We start from the raw sequence: 19,248 nt of genomic DNA, 5'->3' as shown, positions 1-19,248 counted from the left end.
AGATCAATAAGGTTGAAAGTTCTTTTTAAGCCTCCACTCCTCCAGCTCTTTGCTTTTTAAAGTTCAATGGCAGCGGAAGACGGACTTCCTGTTTCTACGTCTCTCCGCTTTCAGCCAAGTTCAATATTTTGATTTCAACTTTTAGTCTCAAATTTAAGATATTCAGTCTTTACTCACAAGTAAGTTGTTGCTTTCTTCCGAATCAAGAATTTGCAGGAAAAGGGATCAGCGCTCACCGGCAGCAGCAGCGCGGCTTCGCTCCGCAGATCGCTAAATGGCTCACAGCGCCGCAACCCCCCTCCACGTTCCGGAGCCCCTTACGGGGTTCCTTTACCGTTTAGAGGGTCGCTTCTGGCGCCCACCGAGCCTCAGGACCACAGGCTCTTGCTGCCTGTGGGTTTCCGAAGTGGGTCTCCGCTTCGCCGTAGCGGACGACCCTTTTCTGCGGAGCCTCCTCCTCGCTAATGGAAGAGGACCGCCATTGCCGTTCGTGCCGCCCCCGGAAGTCTAAAAACTAGGTGCGCCTTATGGTCAGGTGCATCTTATGGAGCTAAAAATACGGTATGTATTAAAGTGATGAAGGTACAGTGAGGGGGGAAAGTATTTGATTCCCAACTAAATTTGCCCCTTTGCCCTCTGACAAAGAAATGACCAATTAAATGGGCACATGATGTTGGACATAATATTATGATGGCTGACTGGGAACAGTTATGGACCACTGGTATGAAGTTTACGGCATGTAATGCCTTAAAAGAGAATTTAATGAAAATGATTTATAGGTGGTACATAACACCAGTCAAGCTGGCAAAAATTTACCATTTGCCCGATAATAAATGTTGGAAATGTAATGAAACTGAAGGTACATTCTTTCACCTTTGGTGGACATGCCCAAAGATTAAGGCATTCTGGGAGATGATCTATAATGAAATGAAGAAGGTACTTAAATATACCTTTCTGAAGAAACCAGAGGCCTTTCTCCTGGGCATGGTCGGCCAATTGGTGCCAAAGAAGGATAGAACTTTTCTTATGTATGCTACAACAGCAGCAAGAATACTTATCGCAAAGCACTGGAAGACACAAGATCTACCCACCAGGGAGGAATGGCAGATGAAGTTGATGGACTACATGGAGCTGGCGGAAATGACTGGCAGAATCCGAGACCAGGGAGAAGAGTCGGTGGAAGAAGATTGGAAAAAATTTAAAGCATATTTACAAAAATATAGTAAAATTAATGAATGTTAGAAGGATGCTGGAATGAAGTTACATGGTTTTAGCAGAAATGTTACAAAGAATTAAGTAAAAATGGATTGTTAATGGGCCAAAGTGTAAAATTTATGGTCAGATTGGGTTAAGGTAAATTATAGAACAAAAATTGAGAAAGATGGAAAGGATTTGCTGAAATAGCTAAATTGAATTAGAATACAAAAAAGGGAGGTGCGGGGAGGTCGATGAAACAATTAAAAGAAAGATAAGGATATGGAAATACTGGATGTGTTTTTAAATGTTTTTGTTTTTAAATGTTCTTGTTCTTTTTTTCTTTTTATTGTTGTGTTGCATTGTTTTTTACTTTGCTTTTTATTTTTTGATGTATTGTAACTTTTTATTGTTGTTTATTTTTTTCTTTCTTTGTAATTGTTAAACTTCTAATAAATATCTTTAAAAAAAAGAAAAGAAAGAAATGACCAGTCCGTAATTTTAATGGTAGGTTTATTGTAGCTGTGAGAGATGGAATAACAACCTGGAAAACCCCCAGAAACCCAGAAGACAAAAGTCAGAGATTGATGTGTATTACAATGAGTGAAATAAGTATTTGATCCCCTATCAACCAGCCAGATGTCAGGCTGCCTGGTATCTTCACTGTTTGTAACGAGCTGAGATTATGTAACCTTTATGGTTAAAAAGGATTTCTCTAAGTGCACCCTTAGAAAGTATTTATGAGGTAACAGATAATCTGAAATACTGGGAAATTCTAAACGCTAAGGGATATCATATAGTTAAAGATACGCATAGAGGAGAGTCCTTAAAGTCATTGCAGGAAGTAATAGAGAATATAGGTAACCAATATTGGTTAAAAACTGGAGGACTATGAAACAAAATTTCCAAAGTTCAAGAGACAGGAAATAGGAGTTTAGAAGAGCCAATAGAGGAACTATACAAACAAATGGAAAAAATGAAACAAGGAATGATAAGTAAAATCTATAAGAGAATGATTACAAATAATGAACAGACAACCCAACTTATTCAAAAGATGTGGAGTAAGGAAGAACAAGTTAGCGAAGCAACGGTTGGAAGGATAATGAAAGGAACAGATGAGATTAAAGTAAGCAAATTTAGAGCGCTGAAATTAAAATTCTTTCTAAAATGGTACAGAACTCCAGCCCAGCTTGCTAATATGGTAGCAGGATTGAATTCTAGCTGTTGGCACTGTAAACAAGCCAAGGGATGGTTTTCCCATATGTACTGGGAATTCCCAGAGGTAAAGGAATTATGAAATTACCCTATTTTTTGCCCCATAGGACGCACTTTCCCCCCTCCAAAAATGAAGGGGAAATGTGTGTGCGTCCTATGGGGCGAATGCAGGCTTTCGCTGAAGCCTGGAGAGCGAGAGGGGTCGGTGCGCACCGACCCCTCTGCTCTCCAGGCTTCGCGCAGATCTCCGCAAGCCCTGGGAGCCCGTGCCGGGCTCCCGCGGCTTGCGGAGAGTTGCCTGAATGCTGAAGGCTGGGCGCGCTTCCCCCACCCCAGCCCTGTGCCTGGGGGAAAAAAATAAATTTCCCCCCCTTTATTTCCCCCCAAAAAACTAGGTGCGCCTTATGGGACGGTGCGTCCTATAGGGCGAAAAATACGGTAAAATTCTTTCTAAAATGGAACAGAACTCCGGCCCAGCTTGCTAATATGGTAGCAGGATTGAATTCTAGTTGTTGGCACTGTAAACAAGTCAAGGGATGGTTTCCCCATATGTACTGGGAATTCCCAGAGGTAAAGGAATTCTGGGAAAAAATCCTAAAGGTTATTAATGAATTTTAAAAAATGAAGCTTTCAATAGATTTTGATTTCATGACAATGGGTAGACCTGGAAACATGGCTATAGAGAAAGGTGACCAGTTTACCTTCAAAGCTATGATATTAGCGGGAAAGGCAACGATAGCTTTAGGCTGGAAAGAGAGAGGAAAATGGACAGTAGAGGCATGGAATACTTATTTGTTTGAACTTATTCAGTCGGACATTGTCGCAGTCATGTCACAGGAGACAACATGGAAGGTCAAGTCCACCATGATAAGGAACAGAGGGAACCCCTATCTTGAATGGATAAAAACTACTGGAACAAAAGACATTCGGTGGAAACTAAAGACGCTATGCCTGTGGCTGAGGATAATTGTTTGAACCCTTCCAATGGGTATGGGGGGGGGGAGGAGGGAAAGGAAAAAATTGTACAGCAAATTTAAAAATTGTAACAAGATAATATATGTATGTAAAAAATTGAATATTTTTTTTTAAAAAAAGAAAGTAATGCAAAACAGATTAATAAATTCCAGACTTTTAAAAACAACTAAAACAGCAATTTAACATGAATTTTACTATCTAACGAGATCATTGATCCATAAAATGAAAGCAATAATCAATGTACTGTACTATAAAAGAAAGAAGACAGTACTTTAGATTAAAATTAAAATTATTATTTTTTCTTACCTGCACTGATGATAGACATTGTTTGGATGGGGCTTTTACGCATTGCCGCAGTCACACAATCAATCAAAAACAGAGAACAAGCCACAGTCACAAAAACGAAAAAGCCAAATAAAAACGCAATTACTTTTAGCAAAAACAAAAGCACCAAATAAAAGCTCCAAGTATCACCTCAGAACACTGCAATTGGAAATGGAAGGCTTTGATTACAATGGGGGGGGTCGCAAATTAGCAGCGGAACAGTGAAAACAGAAGCTCAGGAGCACATTCGGCTTCCGAAGCAAAGTTCGCAAACTGGAACACTGACTTCCAGGTTTGCAGCATTCGAGTTCAAAGTTGTTCAGGAACTAAGCTGTTTTTAAACCGAGGTACCACTGTATACAGATATGGTTGCCATACATCCAGAATTGTAAGCAGTGTCTGGGCGGAAATTGATGAGATGAGACAGTTAAATCAGCCATGATAAAATGGGCACAGGATATTGGGCATAACATTATGTTTGAGGACTGGGAAAGGTTATGGACCACCGGAATGAAATTCACGGCATGTAATGCCTTGAAGGAAAACATTATGAAAATGATATATAGGTGGTACATGACCCCAGTCAAGCTTGCTAAGATATATCACCTGTCTGACAATAAATGCTGGAAATGTAAGGAGGCTGAAGGGACATTCTTTCACCTCTGGTGGACCTGCCCAAAAGTGAAGGCCCTCTGGGAAGTGATTTACAATGAGTTAAAAAAGGTATTTAGGTATACCTTTCCCAAGAAACCAGAGGCCTTCCTCCTGGGCATTGTAGACCAGAAAGTGTTAAAGAAGGATAGAACTTTTTTTATGTATGCAACTACAGCAGCAAGAATTCTTATCGCAAAGTATTGGAAGACACAAGATCTACCCACACTGGAAGAGTGGCAGACGCAATTGATGGACTATATGGAACTGGCTGAAATGACTGGCAGAATCCGAGATTCGGGAGAAGACATAATGGAAGAGGACTGGAAAAAATTTAAGGACTATTTGCAAAAACACTATAAGTTGTATGAATGTTAAGAATGTGCATGATTTGGAAACTTTAGCTTCAGCAACTAGATTTGATAAACTGGAAATTAAGCTATAAGAAAGACAAGGTGGAAACTTGAAATAATTTTATTATGTTTATTTTAAGGTATAAGTAATTGAGAAACAGTATTTTGAATTTAGGAACATAATATTTGAAAGATACAGTAAGGTATGAAACAAGGTAACAAATTGCTGATGTTTTTATTGTAAAGAACGCAGGGTCTGGAAGATGTGAGGAAGTCCGGTAGGATTGGTAAAAATGATTTGGAAAGTTGGTTTCTTTTTTATATTTTTTCTTTCTTTTTTCTTGCTTTTTTTCTTCTTTTCTGTAATACATCTCTGACTTTGTATAAGAAAATCCAATAAAAATATTTATATATAAAAAAAGGAAATTGTTGAAATGTCCGGGAAAATCTGGACGTATGACAGCCCATGTCGCAAGCGTAGATTTCGGCAAACTTCACTTGAAATAGATACGCCCCCCCCACCCCTTCAAGCCCTCCTCATAAGGCTTGGTTTCAGACCCTTGATGATCTTGACTCCACTGCATCATCTTCATGAAGTTTTCACTTAGCATGTAGCTAGCTGTAAACCTTAAATTTACTTTCCACAGTTGTTCCCATAAAGGAAAGTCAATGTTGTGTCCTACATCTCTGGCCCAGCTTCTCAATGATGATTTCATAATTGCATTCTTTGTGTCCCACTCAAGTAATATTTAGATAATATTTTAACCCTGGAGCCTAATAAATCCCTTTCAAACTGTGAGTTTTGTTCTGCAAATCCGTTTTTAAAAATCTAACTTGAATGTTGCATTCAACTGATGGTAACTTGACCAGTCTCCCTCCCACCTAGAGGAAGAAGTTCCCTTTATAGGGACCCCACATACAATTAAGCAATACCACACAGCCCTAAACCTAATCTCCCAATACGTCAACCTCAACGGGTAAACTATTGGTCTGCTGTGTCAAAGTTTTACTGGACGTTTGGACAATATTGGTGAGAGCACAGGGAATCTCACAGTAACCACTTCCCCTGGAATAAGAATCACCTCCGTCCAAACCAGTAAGTATGTCTGTAATTATGACAATCTGACCAATGCCTAGACGACTTAAGCCCTATATCAGACTCCTCTCCATGGGTTTCCCCCCGAATATAGAGCATGGTCCAATCCCCTGGACATTCTCAGACATACAGAAGTCCTTCTCAAGGTCATGAAGGAATCTGAAGAGGTGATTCAAGCAACACAAAAGGAGATGTCTCCTAAAGATCAGGAGGAACTTTCTGATAGTAAGAGCCAGCAGTGAAAAGGAACTCCCTCAGAAGGGGGTGGACTCTCCTTCATTGGAGGTATTTAAGAAGAAGTTGGCTGGCCATCTGTCATGGATGCTTGAAATGATTTTTTTCTGCGTTGGCAGGTGTTGGACTAGATTCCGAATCTACCATTCTATCATTCACCATGCTGTGAGTTCTTGAATTGACTTTTTTACGAGGGAAATTTTATCTACATTCCATGCGCTGATATGCTTTCAACCCTGTATGAATTATTTGGTGGGCCATGAGAGTGGCACTCTGACTGAAACTCTTCCTACATTCCAAACACTAAGAAGATTTCTCTCTGGTGTGAATTCTGTGATGGGAAGCGAGACTGCGGCTGTGACTGAAGCTCTTTCCACATTCCAAGCACTGATAGGGTTTCTCCCCTGTATGGATTCTTTGGTGGGAAGCGAGATGTGATCTCTGACTGAAACTCTTCCCACATTCGAAGCACTGATATGGTTTCTCCCCTGTATGGATTCTTTGATGGGAAGTGAGATGATGTCTGTGACTGAAACTCTTCCCACATTCCAAGCACTGGTATGGTTTCTCCCCTGTATGGATTCTTTTATGGATTATGAGATGGGGGCTTTGACTGAAACTTTTCCCACATTCCAAGCACTGATGTGGTTTCTCTCCTTTATGAAGTTTTTGATGGGAAGTGAGACTGCTGCTCTGACTGAAGCTCGTCCCACATTCCAAGCACTGATAGGGTTTCTCCCCTGTATGAATTCTTTGATGGGAAGTGAGATATGATCTGTGACTGAAGCGCTTCCCACATTCCAAGCACTGATAGGGTTTCTCCCCTGTATGTATTCTTTGATGCGAAGTGAGACTGCTGCTCTGCCTGAAGCTCGTCCCACATTCCAAGCACTGATAGGGTTTCTCCCCTGTATGAATTCTTTGATGGGAAGTGAGATGGGTGCTGTGACGGAAGCTCTTCCCACATTCGAAGCACTGATATGGTTTCTTCCCTGCATGAATTCTTTGATGGGAAGTGAGACCCTGCGTCTGACTGAAGCTTTTTCCACATTCCAAACACTGAAAGGATTTCTCCCCTGAATGAATTCTTTCATGGGAAGTGAGATGGGTGCTCCTAGTGAAGCTCTTCCCACATTCAAAGCACTGATAGGGTTTCTCCCCTGTATGAATTCTTTGATGGGAAGCGAGACTGCTGCTCTGACTGAAGCTCTTTCCACATTTGAAGCACTGATAGGGTTTCTCCCCTGTATGAATTCTTTGATGGGAAGCGAGACTGCTGCTCTGACTGAAGCTCTTTCCACATTTGAAGCACTGATAGGGTTTCTCCCCTGAATGAATTCTTTGGTGGGAAGTGAGATGTGATCTGTGACTAAAGCTCTTTCCACATTCTAAGCACTGATAGGATTTCTCCCCTGTATGTATTCTTTGATGCAAAGTCAGACTGTCCTTTCGACTGAAGCTCTTCCCACATTCCAAGCACTGATAGGGTTTCTCCCCTGTATGAATTCTTTGATGGGAAGTGAGATGATGTCTGTGACTGAAACTCTTCCCACATTCGAAGCACTGATAGGATTTCTCCCCTGTATGAATTCTTTGATGCAAAGTGAGACTGTCCTTTTGACTGAAGCTCTTTTCACATTCCAGGCACTGATAGGGTTTCTCCCCCGTATGAATTCTTTGATGGGAAGTGAGATTATACTTCCGATTGAAGCTCTTTCCACATTCTGTGCAGTGATACAATTTCTCTCCTCTGTGAATTCTTTCATGTGAAGTGAGGCTATCCCTCCGAATGAAGCTCTTTCGTTGATGGGAGGTGGACTGGGAGCTCTGGCCGATGTTCTCTCCATACTCTGAATATTTATTTGATTTCTCTGATATGTGGATTCTGTTGTGGTCCCCCTTGTTCTTCCCTTCCCATTCATCACCAACTGCAATGAAGAGAAAAGATAATTATCGCCTCAGGAAGAAACCCACCACCTGAGCCCTCCCCCATCAATGCACTGCCATGTTAGGGTAAGTCGTGCTAACTCTGCATTGCTGCCCCGGACCCCAACCCCACTCAGAGCGAAGGGGACGTGGTTCACATCCATCATTGAACAAAGTTAATGAATGCTTGTGATAAAGGAAGGACTGAAGTTAAATGTGAGGCCTTACAATAGTTTTCACTGCCTTTGTTGGCTGGTATTAACTGACATATTGCTTGGCTTTTATCTGGGATAGATTTTATTTGGCTCAATCCTGGAATCCACCCCATATTCAAGGTCAGTCATCTCTTTGGTCAATCAAATGCAAACAGAAGCCAAAACAACAAACCTGACAGAAGTTACTTCAACTTCCCTAAAAACTCTCAAGCCCACATTTAAGAAGGCCTGGGTGGTTCAGACAAGCCTGGTCATTGTTTTAAAAGGCATGACAAGACGAAGTATATTCACAAACAGTTGATATCCCTCCATTCAGGGCTCACGGTGTGGATGTTAGAATCTCAGATGCTGTTGGTCTCCATCCAAATAGTGGAGGTTCATCAAATAGAGCAGGGGTGTCCAACAGGTCGATCACGATCTACTGGTAGATCCCTGCGAGGTTTTGGTCAATCGCAGTCAATCGCTGACCCCCTCCCGGATCCTCCTTCCATTGTTGGAGAATGGAAGACAGAGCTTACAAACCGAGGCTGGAGGCTGTTTTCCCCCCAGCGCTCCTTTGGTGAGTTGCTAATAAAAGCTCAACAACTTTGACCTGAACCCCTCAAAAACAGGGGTAGATCACTCCCAGTTTTTAATTCTGCGAGTAGATCGCAGTCTCTTGGAAGTTGGCCACCCCGAAATAGAGGTATGTATGGAATTTCAAGATTGATGTGTAATGAGAGGGTCCATGATCCCACAATTCTCCTCCTTGACTTCCTTACGCAAAGCTCTCTTGTCAGGATCCAGCAACGTCCGTGTCTCCTCTGAAACAAGCAGGAACATCTTCACCTGCACACTCCCCACCAGCTGTTGCCTCAATCTAAATTTGGTCTAAATTTAAACTTTTTTCTAAATCTCTTACTTCACCTTGAATCTCCTCTCATTTTCATGAGGAGACCAACTCTGTATACCGTATTTTTAGCTCTATAGGGTGCACCGGACCATAGGGCGCACCTAGTCTTTAGGGGGGAAATAAAGGGGAAAAAATGATTCCCCCCCCAGCCCCAAAGAGCAAAGAAGCTAAGACAGTGAGTGGGATCCATCCCGCTGGCTGTATTGGCTTCCTCTTTAGTTGCGCGCAAACTCTCCAGCCGGGAGAGGCTGCGGGCGGTTTTGGCAGAAGCCAAGACAGCGAGCGGGATGGATCCCGCTAACTCTCCTGGCTTCGTTTTTAGCTGTGGGGCTGGGGAAGCCTGAGCTTCCCCCAACCCCAGAACAGGCAGCTATCCACAAGCCTTTTGAATGCGGCGGGAGTTCCCGCCGGGCTCCAAAGGCTCGCGGACAGCAGCCTGAAGCCCGGGTGTGCAGTGCCAACCCCCGCTGCGCACCGACCCCTATCGCCCTCCAGGCTTCAGCGAAAGCCTGCATTTGCTCCATAGGACGCACAAACACTTCCTCTTCATTTCTGAAGGGGGAAAAGTGCGTCCGATAGAGCGAAAAATAAGGATAGTTTAATTGGTAACGTAAGATGGAAAATGACTATTACTCACACTTAATCTAAGCCCAACGGCCACAATAGCTTTTGACTAGGAATTCGGCTATGCGAAGTTGAATGTTCTCTGTTCTCCGCTGTTTACCCTTTTTTGTTTCAATTTATACCAATTCATGAACTCAGAACTCATATACTGATCACCAACGAGGAACAACATGTTATTCCTGCAAATTTATTCTGCTAGTTTTGAGATATTCAAATGACATGAGAAGAATGAGTCTATACATTTGTATCATTTATTAGTCCTATAATCCTTGCTTTTAAAAGCAATAAAAGTTGTTCCAAAAAGAAAAGATAATGGGGCAACACACGGAGGCCCCACCTGCAGTCATTCCTGAAATTAGGATCAGGTAATTTAAGAATTTAGGATCAGCTTCTAGTGCTGCGCGATGGATCAGTGACTTGTTCTGTTCCTCTGTTCTCTCCTATCTCTCCTCCTCCCCCCGCCCAATTTAAACCAATTCATGAACTCAGAACTGATACACTGACCACTAACGATGAACCATATGTTATAGAAATTCCTGCAAATTACTTCTACTAGTTTTGAGAATCACATGAGAAGACTAAGAAGACTCAGTCTACATATTTGTATCATATATTAGTCCTATATGATCCTTGTTTTTAAAAGAAAAGGAAAAGTTATTCCTAAAAGAAAAGTAAAAGGCGAAACACAGTGGCCCCATCTGCAGTCAATCCTGAAATTAGGATCAGGTAATTTAAAGAATCATGGCTTCTAGTGCTGCGCGATGGATCAGTGAGTTCTCTGACATTGGTAGGGCATTCAGAGCCCAGTACTGGCGCCAATACATCGCGGTGGCCGGGGAGCTGTGACGTATTCCTAGCTCAAATTCCCCGCAGATGTCATTGGCGCTGGAAGGCAGGTGGAGGAGCCCAAAAAGGTGCTCACCTTCTCAAACTCCATCCGCCTGCCTGCCTCATCCCACCCCCAAGCTGAGCAAACCCCAGTACCTCTCCAGCCCCATCCATCCATGTCCCCATCTCCCCTCCCCTGGGACTCACCAGATATCTCGGAGGTCCCTGGGAGGGAACGCTCAGAGGCTGTGAGGAGGGATGCAGGAGACAACCTGACCAGGTCAACTGTCCATCTTCCCCCTTCCATCCTCGCTAGGTTTACAGATTCAGTCTCTTTCATCTTTCCTGAGGAGTCGGGAAGCCACCACAAGCTGCAGGGTCCTGGGAGAGAGGAAGAAGCAAAGGGAGCCTCAGAGGCCCTGCAGGGATTCTCCTGCCCTAGATATTCCCCTGCTTCTGGAGAAGCACAAATGGGACAGCCCCTTCCCAACAGAAACCCCATTTGCAACATCTCCAGTGATTCCCATTTAATCTGTTTGCACCTCACCCCACTTCTTAAGGATGGCATGGTATGCACACTAGTGACCTGAGAGTAGACCCCATTGAACTCAGAGGGGCTTATGGATAGAACTTGGTGCAAAAACCAGGCACCATCCTGTCCCCAAGCCTGAAAACTGCAACCCCAGAGCATGGGCAGAATACAGCCGAATAGTTATTACATATAGGTGCCCCCACGTCTCAATGCAAGAGATGTCTTAGCAGTTGAGCTGGCTGGGCCCGAAAAGTCTTTCTGCTCATCATTAGAGCTGCTGAGAGACCCTAGAAGGTTGGGAATAGGATCTGGCTCCTGCTGTTTCTTAGCCACCTCCTCATTTTCCTTATTCACGCAAAATGGAGTGATTTTTGGTTGTGCTTTCTTTAGAGAAGCTCTCTTTGGAGCATGGCCCGTGGCACTCGGGAGAGACCAGAAATTTTGTAACCACTCCAGGTCAACACCATCTTTTCCCTTAATTCCATATCATGTTTCCTTATACCATTTGTAGCAATTAAAGCTTTTCTAACTTTAGTCTGCAGCAACTTCTGTGTCATTCACTTAGTGTTCTGCAGAATGCGGAGGCTAGACTGGTGACTGGGAGTGGCTGCTGGAACAATGTAAGACCGCTCCTAAAGGAACTACATTGGTTCCCAGTATGTTTCCAAGCAGAATTTAAAGTGTTGATGCTGACCTTTAAAGCCCTAAACGGCCTTGGCCCAGGATACCCGAAGGAGCATCTCCACCCCCATCATTCAGCCTGAACACTGAGGTCCAGCACCAAGGGCCTTCTGGTGGTTCCCTCACTGCAAGAAGAGAAGTTACAGGGAAGCAGGCTGAGGGCCTTCTTGGTAGTGGCTCCCTCCCTGTGGAACGCGCTCCCATTAGATGTCAAGGAGATGAGTAACTATGTAACCTTTAGAAGACACCTGAAGGCAGCCCTGTATATTGTATGTCATAGAATCATAGAATCATAGAGTTGGAAGAGACCACAAGGGCCATCGAGTCCAACCCCCTGCCAAGCAGGAAACACCATCAGAGCACTCCTGACATATGGTTGTCAAGCCTCTGCTTAAAGACCTCCAAAGGAGGAGACTCCACCACACTCCTTGGCAGCAAATTCCACTGTCGAACAGCTCTTACTGTCAGGAAGTTCTTCCTAATGTTTAGGTGGAATCTTCTTTCTTGTAGTTTGGATCCATTGCTCTGTGTCCGCTTCTCTGGAGCAGCAGAAAACAACCTTTCTCCCTCCTCTATGTGACATCCTTTTATATATTTGAACATGGCTATCATATCACCCCTTAACCTCCTCTTCTCCAGGCTAAACATGCCCAGCTCCCTTAGCCGTTCCTCTTAAGGCATCGTTTCCAGGCCTTTGACCATTTTGGTTGCCCTCCTCTGGACACGTTCCAGTTTGTCAGTGTCCTTCTTGAACTGTGGTGCCCAGAACTGGACACAGTACTCCAGGTGAGGTCTGACCAGAGCAGAATACAGTGGCACTATTACTTCCCTTGATCTAGATGCTATACTCCTGGAAGCCGCCCTGAGTGTCTGGGAAAACCCAGTCAACTGGGTAGCAGGTAAATACTATTGTTGTTATTATTATTCATACAGGATGTTGATGGTGGTGGCAGCTTCACCCCAGTGCCTTGCCAGGGCAGGAGGGGCTTGGTCTTCCTAAAAATATTGAGCTGAGCAAGGCTGGATGCAGCTCCTGCCCCCAAGAGTGGCACATGCCAGTCTGTGCACTTGCTCTGCTGGGAGGGGGCAGATGTTTAACAAGGTTGGAAACCAGATCTCCCCGGCCCTAGGGACTCCTCCCAAGAATCCTGGGAGCCAGAATTGGTTCAGGACCCTGAGAGGTGCAAGGAGACAGCTTCAGCCCTGCTGCCCAAAGACTGCAATTCCCAGAGTGGTCACCAATCCGCCCTTCTTGCCAGGGAACTCTGGGAATTGTATTTGGGTAGATGGTGGGAGAGGGCCTCCCCTCCAGTCTCCACACTTGGGGGGGCTGTATCTCCCCACTCCACAGGGCTTCTCCTTCCTCGGAGTCCTTGGATGCTTCTCTGTATTATGAGATGCGACTTTCCCCTCAATCTGAAGGGGGCTTATTTGCATGCCCCCCTTTTGTTGCCCCAAAGACTCCTCCCCAACAAGGAAGGCAGCATCTTGATCCAAAGGAAGAACAGAGTTGCAGACCTGCTGGACACTCAGCCCCTCCCTGGCTTGGCAGAGAGGAATTGGGGTAGGACCCTCTGCTCCCTCACTTGGGGGTCTCCCCCCCCATGTATGAGCTGAACGGGGGACCCCTTGCCTCCCCCCTTGCAGCCCTGGGACCCCCTTCTCCCTGCTGCACCCCAAGGGGGAAGAGAGAAGAGACTCACCGGATTCCAGGAGGGGCACCGAGGAAGTTTTTGCAAAGCAGAGAGAACAAAGCAGCCTCCTCTTTGCTCGCAGGAAGGGACTGGGCAGGGAGGGGCTTCTGCTCGGGAGGACCTTGCCCTCCCCCGCCCTCTCCTTCCTGTCCTCTCTAGGAATCCAGCTCTGCTCCTTTTAACCCTTGGCAAGCCGCGGGCGCCGAGACCGCCCCTCCCTCCCTCTCCCTGCCTGCTTCTGCGCTCTAGGGGCTGCCCTCCCTTCTCCATCTGGGCCAAGGACTCTGCATCAAGGCCCCCCCCCCCCATTCTTATGCAGACTGACAAGGGAAGTGGGGGTTCCCCGTTACCATTCTGCCGTGTGCATCTGGATCCCTACTTTGAAATGACTAAATAATTGAATGTTAAAGGGCCTCTCCTGGAAGCGCCTTCCCTGGGACCCACCGGCAGGGAACGTGGGATCTGGCGGCGAAGTTGGGGACCTGCAGGGTCTCCTTGGAAGTCTCCCCCCCTCCACACACACACACGTTTCTCTTTCCCTGGGGGGCCAAGAGATGCTCCCCTGCCCTGCACCCCCAGGGGCCCCTTTGCGGAAACTGACGTGCGATGCCCACCAAAGGGAAGGCGAAGGTGAAGGACCCCTGGACCTTTGTCCGCAGACAGCTCCCCCCCTTTCTTCCCCACACCAAACATAACCACAGTATTGAAAATCCTCCATACTCTGGGCATGTGCAGATTTCGCAGCTTTCTGCAAACCAGAGGCAGGGAAGAAGTGGCCAAAGAACCACCTTGCAGAAAAGGGGCCTTGTGGGCTGAGGTGCAGGATCCCTGAGGATCCAGTACAGGAAGAACTGAACAGGGAAGAACTGCCCCCCCATCATAGAGGGGGGGGTGGTACCCCCGCTTGACTCGCAGAAATAGACTCCCGGAGGAGCGAGCAAGGGAGGCCGATGGGCAGAGAGGACAAAGAGATGAAGATGCAGTGATGGGGAAGGGAGGGTGCCCCAAAAAGGGTCCTTACTGGGCCCCAGATCTATGCAATCCAGCTGCAAAGCGGGAACTGAACACCTGCAGGGCTTGCCTGGCAGGATGAAGCCCCTCCCCCTGCAAGAGATTACCCCCCCCCCCCGCACAATAACACTGGGATATTCAAAAGGTAAAGGGCCCCTGGACGGTTACGTCCAGTCAAAGGCGACTGTGAGGTTGGGGCGCTCGTCTGGGCTGTCAGACCGAGGGGGCTGGCGTTTGTCCCCAGACAGCTTTTCTGGGTCACGTGGCCCACAGGACTAAACCACAACGGGGTACAGTACATTGGTGAAAACCAGAATGCACAGAAATGCCACAACTACTTGTACCGGTATGTTTTTGAACTGCTAGGTTGGCAGAAGCTGGGACAGAGCAACGGGAGCTCACCCCGTCGTGGGGATTTGAACCCCGACCTCCCTTGTCCTTCAGATGAGGGTCCCCATCACCAAAGAGGGCCCTCAGGGTTGACTCCCCAGGGAGAGGGTGGAAAGAGGCACAGGAGCCAACTCCTAGGGGCCATGGTCACGTTGCCCTCCACCCCAAAAAAAGTTGATTGACATTAAAATGGTGAGGGGTGTGTGGCATCATCTCATCCATTAGACTGGGAAGAAGAGGGTGTGGGAGGGAAGCCCAGCCAAGCATTGCCAGGGGGCGGTTGGGGGCACTGGCAGAGAATTTCCTGGAGGGGCTCCAGAGCTGCCTTGGCGTCTTCCTCCTGCTCAGGTATCTGATTGAAGTAAAGCGCGGGGGGGGGGGGTCCTAGTCCCACCGCACCCCCTTCCTCCAGGGAGTTTGGATTCATGGAATCCTAGAGCCAGCCAGCAAAAATCACAGAGAGCATGTGAAGCTAACTCTTTATTAGCAGAAACAAGGGCTGCTCCAGGGAGCCAGGAATAGTCAGCACTCAACTCTTCTCAGCAGTTGCAGAGATGCAGGTGGAAGTATCTACAGCCCAGCCCTTTGTGGTTCTGAAGCACAAGAGCCAACTTCTAGGGGCTGATCGGCTTTGCCAATAAAATATTTGTGGGGTCCTGGCACCCCCAAACCGTCACTGCCATTCAAATAGTGTGTGTGCACGGCATCATATGATCAATTCTGCTGGACAGTGATTGCCTGGGCCCTCCTATTATTTTATTCAAGTCGGCACATCTGCTGAGAAGTAAGCCAGGTCAGAAGTAAGCCAGGTGGTACATGGGGAGTGATTTTCAGCCCCATGGAACCTTCAATGTGGGGTTCCGCAGGGCTCTAGCCTATCCCCCAGGTTGTTAAACATCTACATGAAACTGCTGGGTGGGGTTATCTGGAGGTTTGGAGTACGTTGTCAGCAGTATGCTGATGACACTCAACTCTGTTTCTCCTTTACATCTGCAGGTGAGGCAGTGGAAGTGCTGGACCAGTGTCTTGCCTCGGTACTGGACTGGAGAGCCAACAAACTTAAGCTCAATCCAGATAAGACCGAGGCACTGTTAGTGGGGGGTTCCCTAGGCCACCTGCTCTTCACGGGGTCACGTTTCCTCCAAAGGAGCAGGTTCACAGCTTGGGGGTACTCCTGGAGACTTTGCTGTCGCTCAAGGCTCAGGCGGCCTTGGTGGCCCGGAGTGCCTTCCATCAGCTTCGGTAGTAGAAGTAGAAGCTGTGAGGATACTGTCTACTTTGGTCTCATTTCAGTCAGGAAGGGAAAGATCTTCTAGAAAGAGAAGAATCCCAAGCCAGTTATGAAGGGTGTGGTGACCCCCTGGGTCTTCTATACCGTCAGAAGTACCTCAGGAGCGTGGAAACTGACAGAAACTACCACCTTGTTTAAGAATCAAAATATTAAGTTGCAACAACTAAGTTAAGGAGCTGAAGTGAAATAACTGGAAATAAGCTCAGCATTGGCCACCCTCTCTAGACACCTGTAACATCGAAGAGAAATAACTTAAAAGAAGCAACAGAAGTTTAAAAGAAGCTGTGCATTTGCTACTTTGTTTACAAGCATGTAACACACACTAAATTTAGTACAATTTATTAATAGGTTTACTGTTTCCTGAAAGAACATTATCTATATCCTGACACATCCTTTGCTTTTTTCAAGTTTCTTCTGTAAAATAATCTTTCTTGTTTGTTCAACTTCTGCCAGAGTCTCCAAGGATCTTTGTTTACGTTTACACAGAAAGATAATCCTATTTTTATTTTAAACTATCCCAATAATAATTGTTCAGTGTTCAGGAAACTGCTTTATTCTAGGGTTGTTTGACGTGTGAAACATAGTTCAGATTGAAATAAAACCTTACTATACACCAGACAAATTCACATTTAAATGTATGGCGTGTGAAAAAGGGTTTAGTCAACGTCGATCACTTAAGAGTACATCAATGAACTCACACGGGAGAGAAACAAATTGAATGTGTGGAATGTGAAGTCAAGCCTTAGTTCACATGAGCAAACTCACACAGGGTATAAACCATTTAAATGTATGGAGAGTTTGTTAGAAGGCACAACTTACTTTGCATCAACAAACTCACACAGGGAAAGACTTTCACTGATAATAGAACCCATGCAAAACATCAACAAACGGGGAAACCCATTTAAATGTATGGAGTGCGGAAAGTATTTCGCTCAGGGTTCACTCCTTCACATCAAAAAACTCAAAGGGTAAAAGCAATTTTAAATGTACGGAGTGCATACAATGTAGTGGTGTTCATATGTAAATTTGTTTAGCTACCGTATTTTTCGCTCTATAAGACACACTTTTCCCCTCCTAAAAAGGGGAAATGTGTGTGCGTGTAGGGATATTGCGGAGTGGTGAGTGGGGTCCAGAGGGAGCACACTTCCCCACCAGCAGGCAGCCACAGTCTGCCTGCACGCATGACCCTGGGGTACGTAGCATACTCCCCCTCAGAGAAGTCACGGCTGTCTCGAACATCGTTCCCTCTGTCTGACCTTTTGCGGTCTCAGCAGTCTGCAGTGTCCTGTCTGTAACCTTTGTCCCGGAGACCTTTTGTCTCCTTCGTCATACACTGTGCAAGGAGAAAATGACGCTGTGGAAACAGGTGCCAAAATAACCTTGTACCACCCCACGATCTCGGGACTGGAAGATGTGTAAAGGTCACAGCCCAAAATGTATCTGCCTAGCTTGCAGGCTAGCCGGAAGCTCGCTTCAGCCCACCTGTGCGCAGCTCACATGATGATCAACTCCTGTCTTGGGCCTTCACTTCATGTGCATCCTATGGAGCAAATGCAGGCCTGCGGGCTACCCCAGAAGCCAGAACAGCGAGAGGGAGCACTGCGCAGCGCTCCCTCTCGCTGTTCTAGCTTCCGGCTTAGCCGCGTGAAGTCTTCGCGGGGGAGCGGGGAGCCTTCATCCCGCTCCCCTGCGCCGGCTTCGCACGGCAATCCATGGCTTTCGCGGGAGGTGGGGGAAGGGACAGAGCATGGCTTTCTCTCTTCCCCCACCTCTTGCAAAAGCACCCAAGAGCCACGCTCCCTTTAAAGAGCTGCGCGGAGTGTGTGTGTGTGGCTCTTGGGGGCTTTTCCCCGAGGAGGGAGAAGGGCAGCCTATCACTGACGGGCTGCCCTTCTCCCTCCTCGGGCAAAAGCCTGCAAGCGCCACACATACGGTCCATGCGGCTCGTGAAAGGGAGCGCTGAGCAGAGCCTGGGATGCACATGAAGTGAAGGCCCAATTATTATTATTTTTCTTGCATACCCCCTCTAAAAACTAGGTGCGCCTTATGGTCAGGTGCATCTTATGGAGCTAAAAATACGGTATGTATTAAAGTGATGAAGGTACAGTGAGGGGGGAAAGTATTTGATTCCCAACTAAATTTGCCCCTTTGCCCTCTGACAAAGAAATGACCAATTAAATGGGCACAAGATGTTGGACATAATATTATGATGGCTGACTGGGAACAGTTATGGACCACTGGTATGAAGTTTACGGCATGTAATACCTTAAAAGAGAATTTAATGAAAATGATTTATAGGTGGTACATAACACCAGTCAAGCTTGCAAAAATTTACCATTTGCCCGATAATAAATGTTGGAAATGTAATGAAACTGAAGGTACATTCTTTCACCTTTGGTGGACATGCCCAAAGATTAAGGCATTCTGGGAGATGATCTATAATGAAATGAAGAAGGTACTTAAATATACCTTTCTGAAGAAACCAGAGGCCTTTCTCCTGGGCATGGTCGGCCAATTGGTGCCAAAGAAGGATAGAACTTTTCTTATGTATGCTACAACAGCAGCAAGAATACTTATCGCAAAGCACTGGAAGACACAAGATCTACCCACCAGGGAAGAATGGCAGATGAAGTTGATGGACTACATGGAACTGGCGGAAATGACTGGCAGAATCCGAGGGAGAAGAGTCGGTGGAAGAAGATTGGAAAAAAATTAAAGCATATTTACAAAAATATAGTAAAATTAATGAATGTTAGAAGGATGCTGGAATGAAGTTACATGGTTTTAGCAGAAATGTTACAAAGAATTAAGTAAAAATGGATTGTTAATGGGCCAAAGTGTAAAATTTAAGGTCAGATTGGGTTAAGGTAAATTATAGAACAAAAATTGAGAAAGATGGAAAGGATTTGCTGAAATAGCTAAATTGAATTAGAATACAAAAAAGGGAGGTGCGAGGAGGTCGATGAAACAATTAAAAGAAAGATAAGGATATGGAAATACTGGATGTGTTTTTAAATGTTTTTGTTTTTAAATGTTCTTGTTCATTTTTCTTTTTATTGTTGTGTTGCATTGTTTTTTACTTTGCTTTTTATTTATGGAATAACAACCTGGAAAACCCCCAG

General features: G+C 45.6%; 1 protein-coding gene across 1 annotated transcript; it reads right to left on the bottom strand.

The window, feature by feature from the left end:
- Positions 1-5,139: 5,139 nt before the first annotated feature.
- LOC308469621 (uncharacterized protein) lies at positions 5,140-13,586 on the bottom strand. The gene is made up of 3 exons (XM_080992348.1): positions 13,444-13,586; positions 10,735-10,908; positions 5,140-7,970 (listed from the first exon to the last, which is right to left on the bottom strand). The coding sequence occupies exons 2-3, from the start codon at positions 10,865-10,867 to the stop codon at positions 6,346-6,348; spliced, it is 1,758 nt and encodes a 585-aa protein (XP_080848474.1). The 5' UTR covers positions 10,868-10,908; positions 13,444-13,586; the 3' UTR covers positions 5,140-6,345.
- Positions 13,587-19,248: the final 5,662 nt, after the last annotated feature.

This window comes from Podarcis pityusensis (assembly GCF_964106645.2).
Source record: "Podarcis pityusensis genome assembly, chromosome: 2".
Classification (NCBI taxonomy): Eukaryota; Metazoa; Chordata; class Lepidosauria; order Squamata; family Lacertidae; genus Podarcis; species Podarcis pityusensis.
This window is presented reverse-complemented; position numbering and strand designations above follow the sequence as displayed.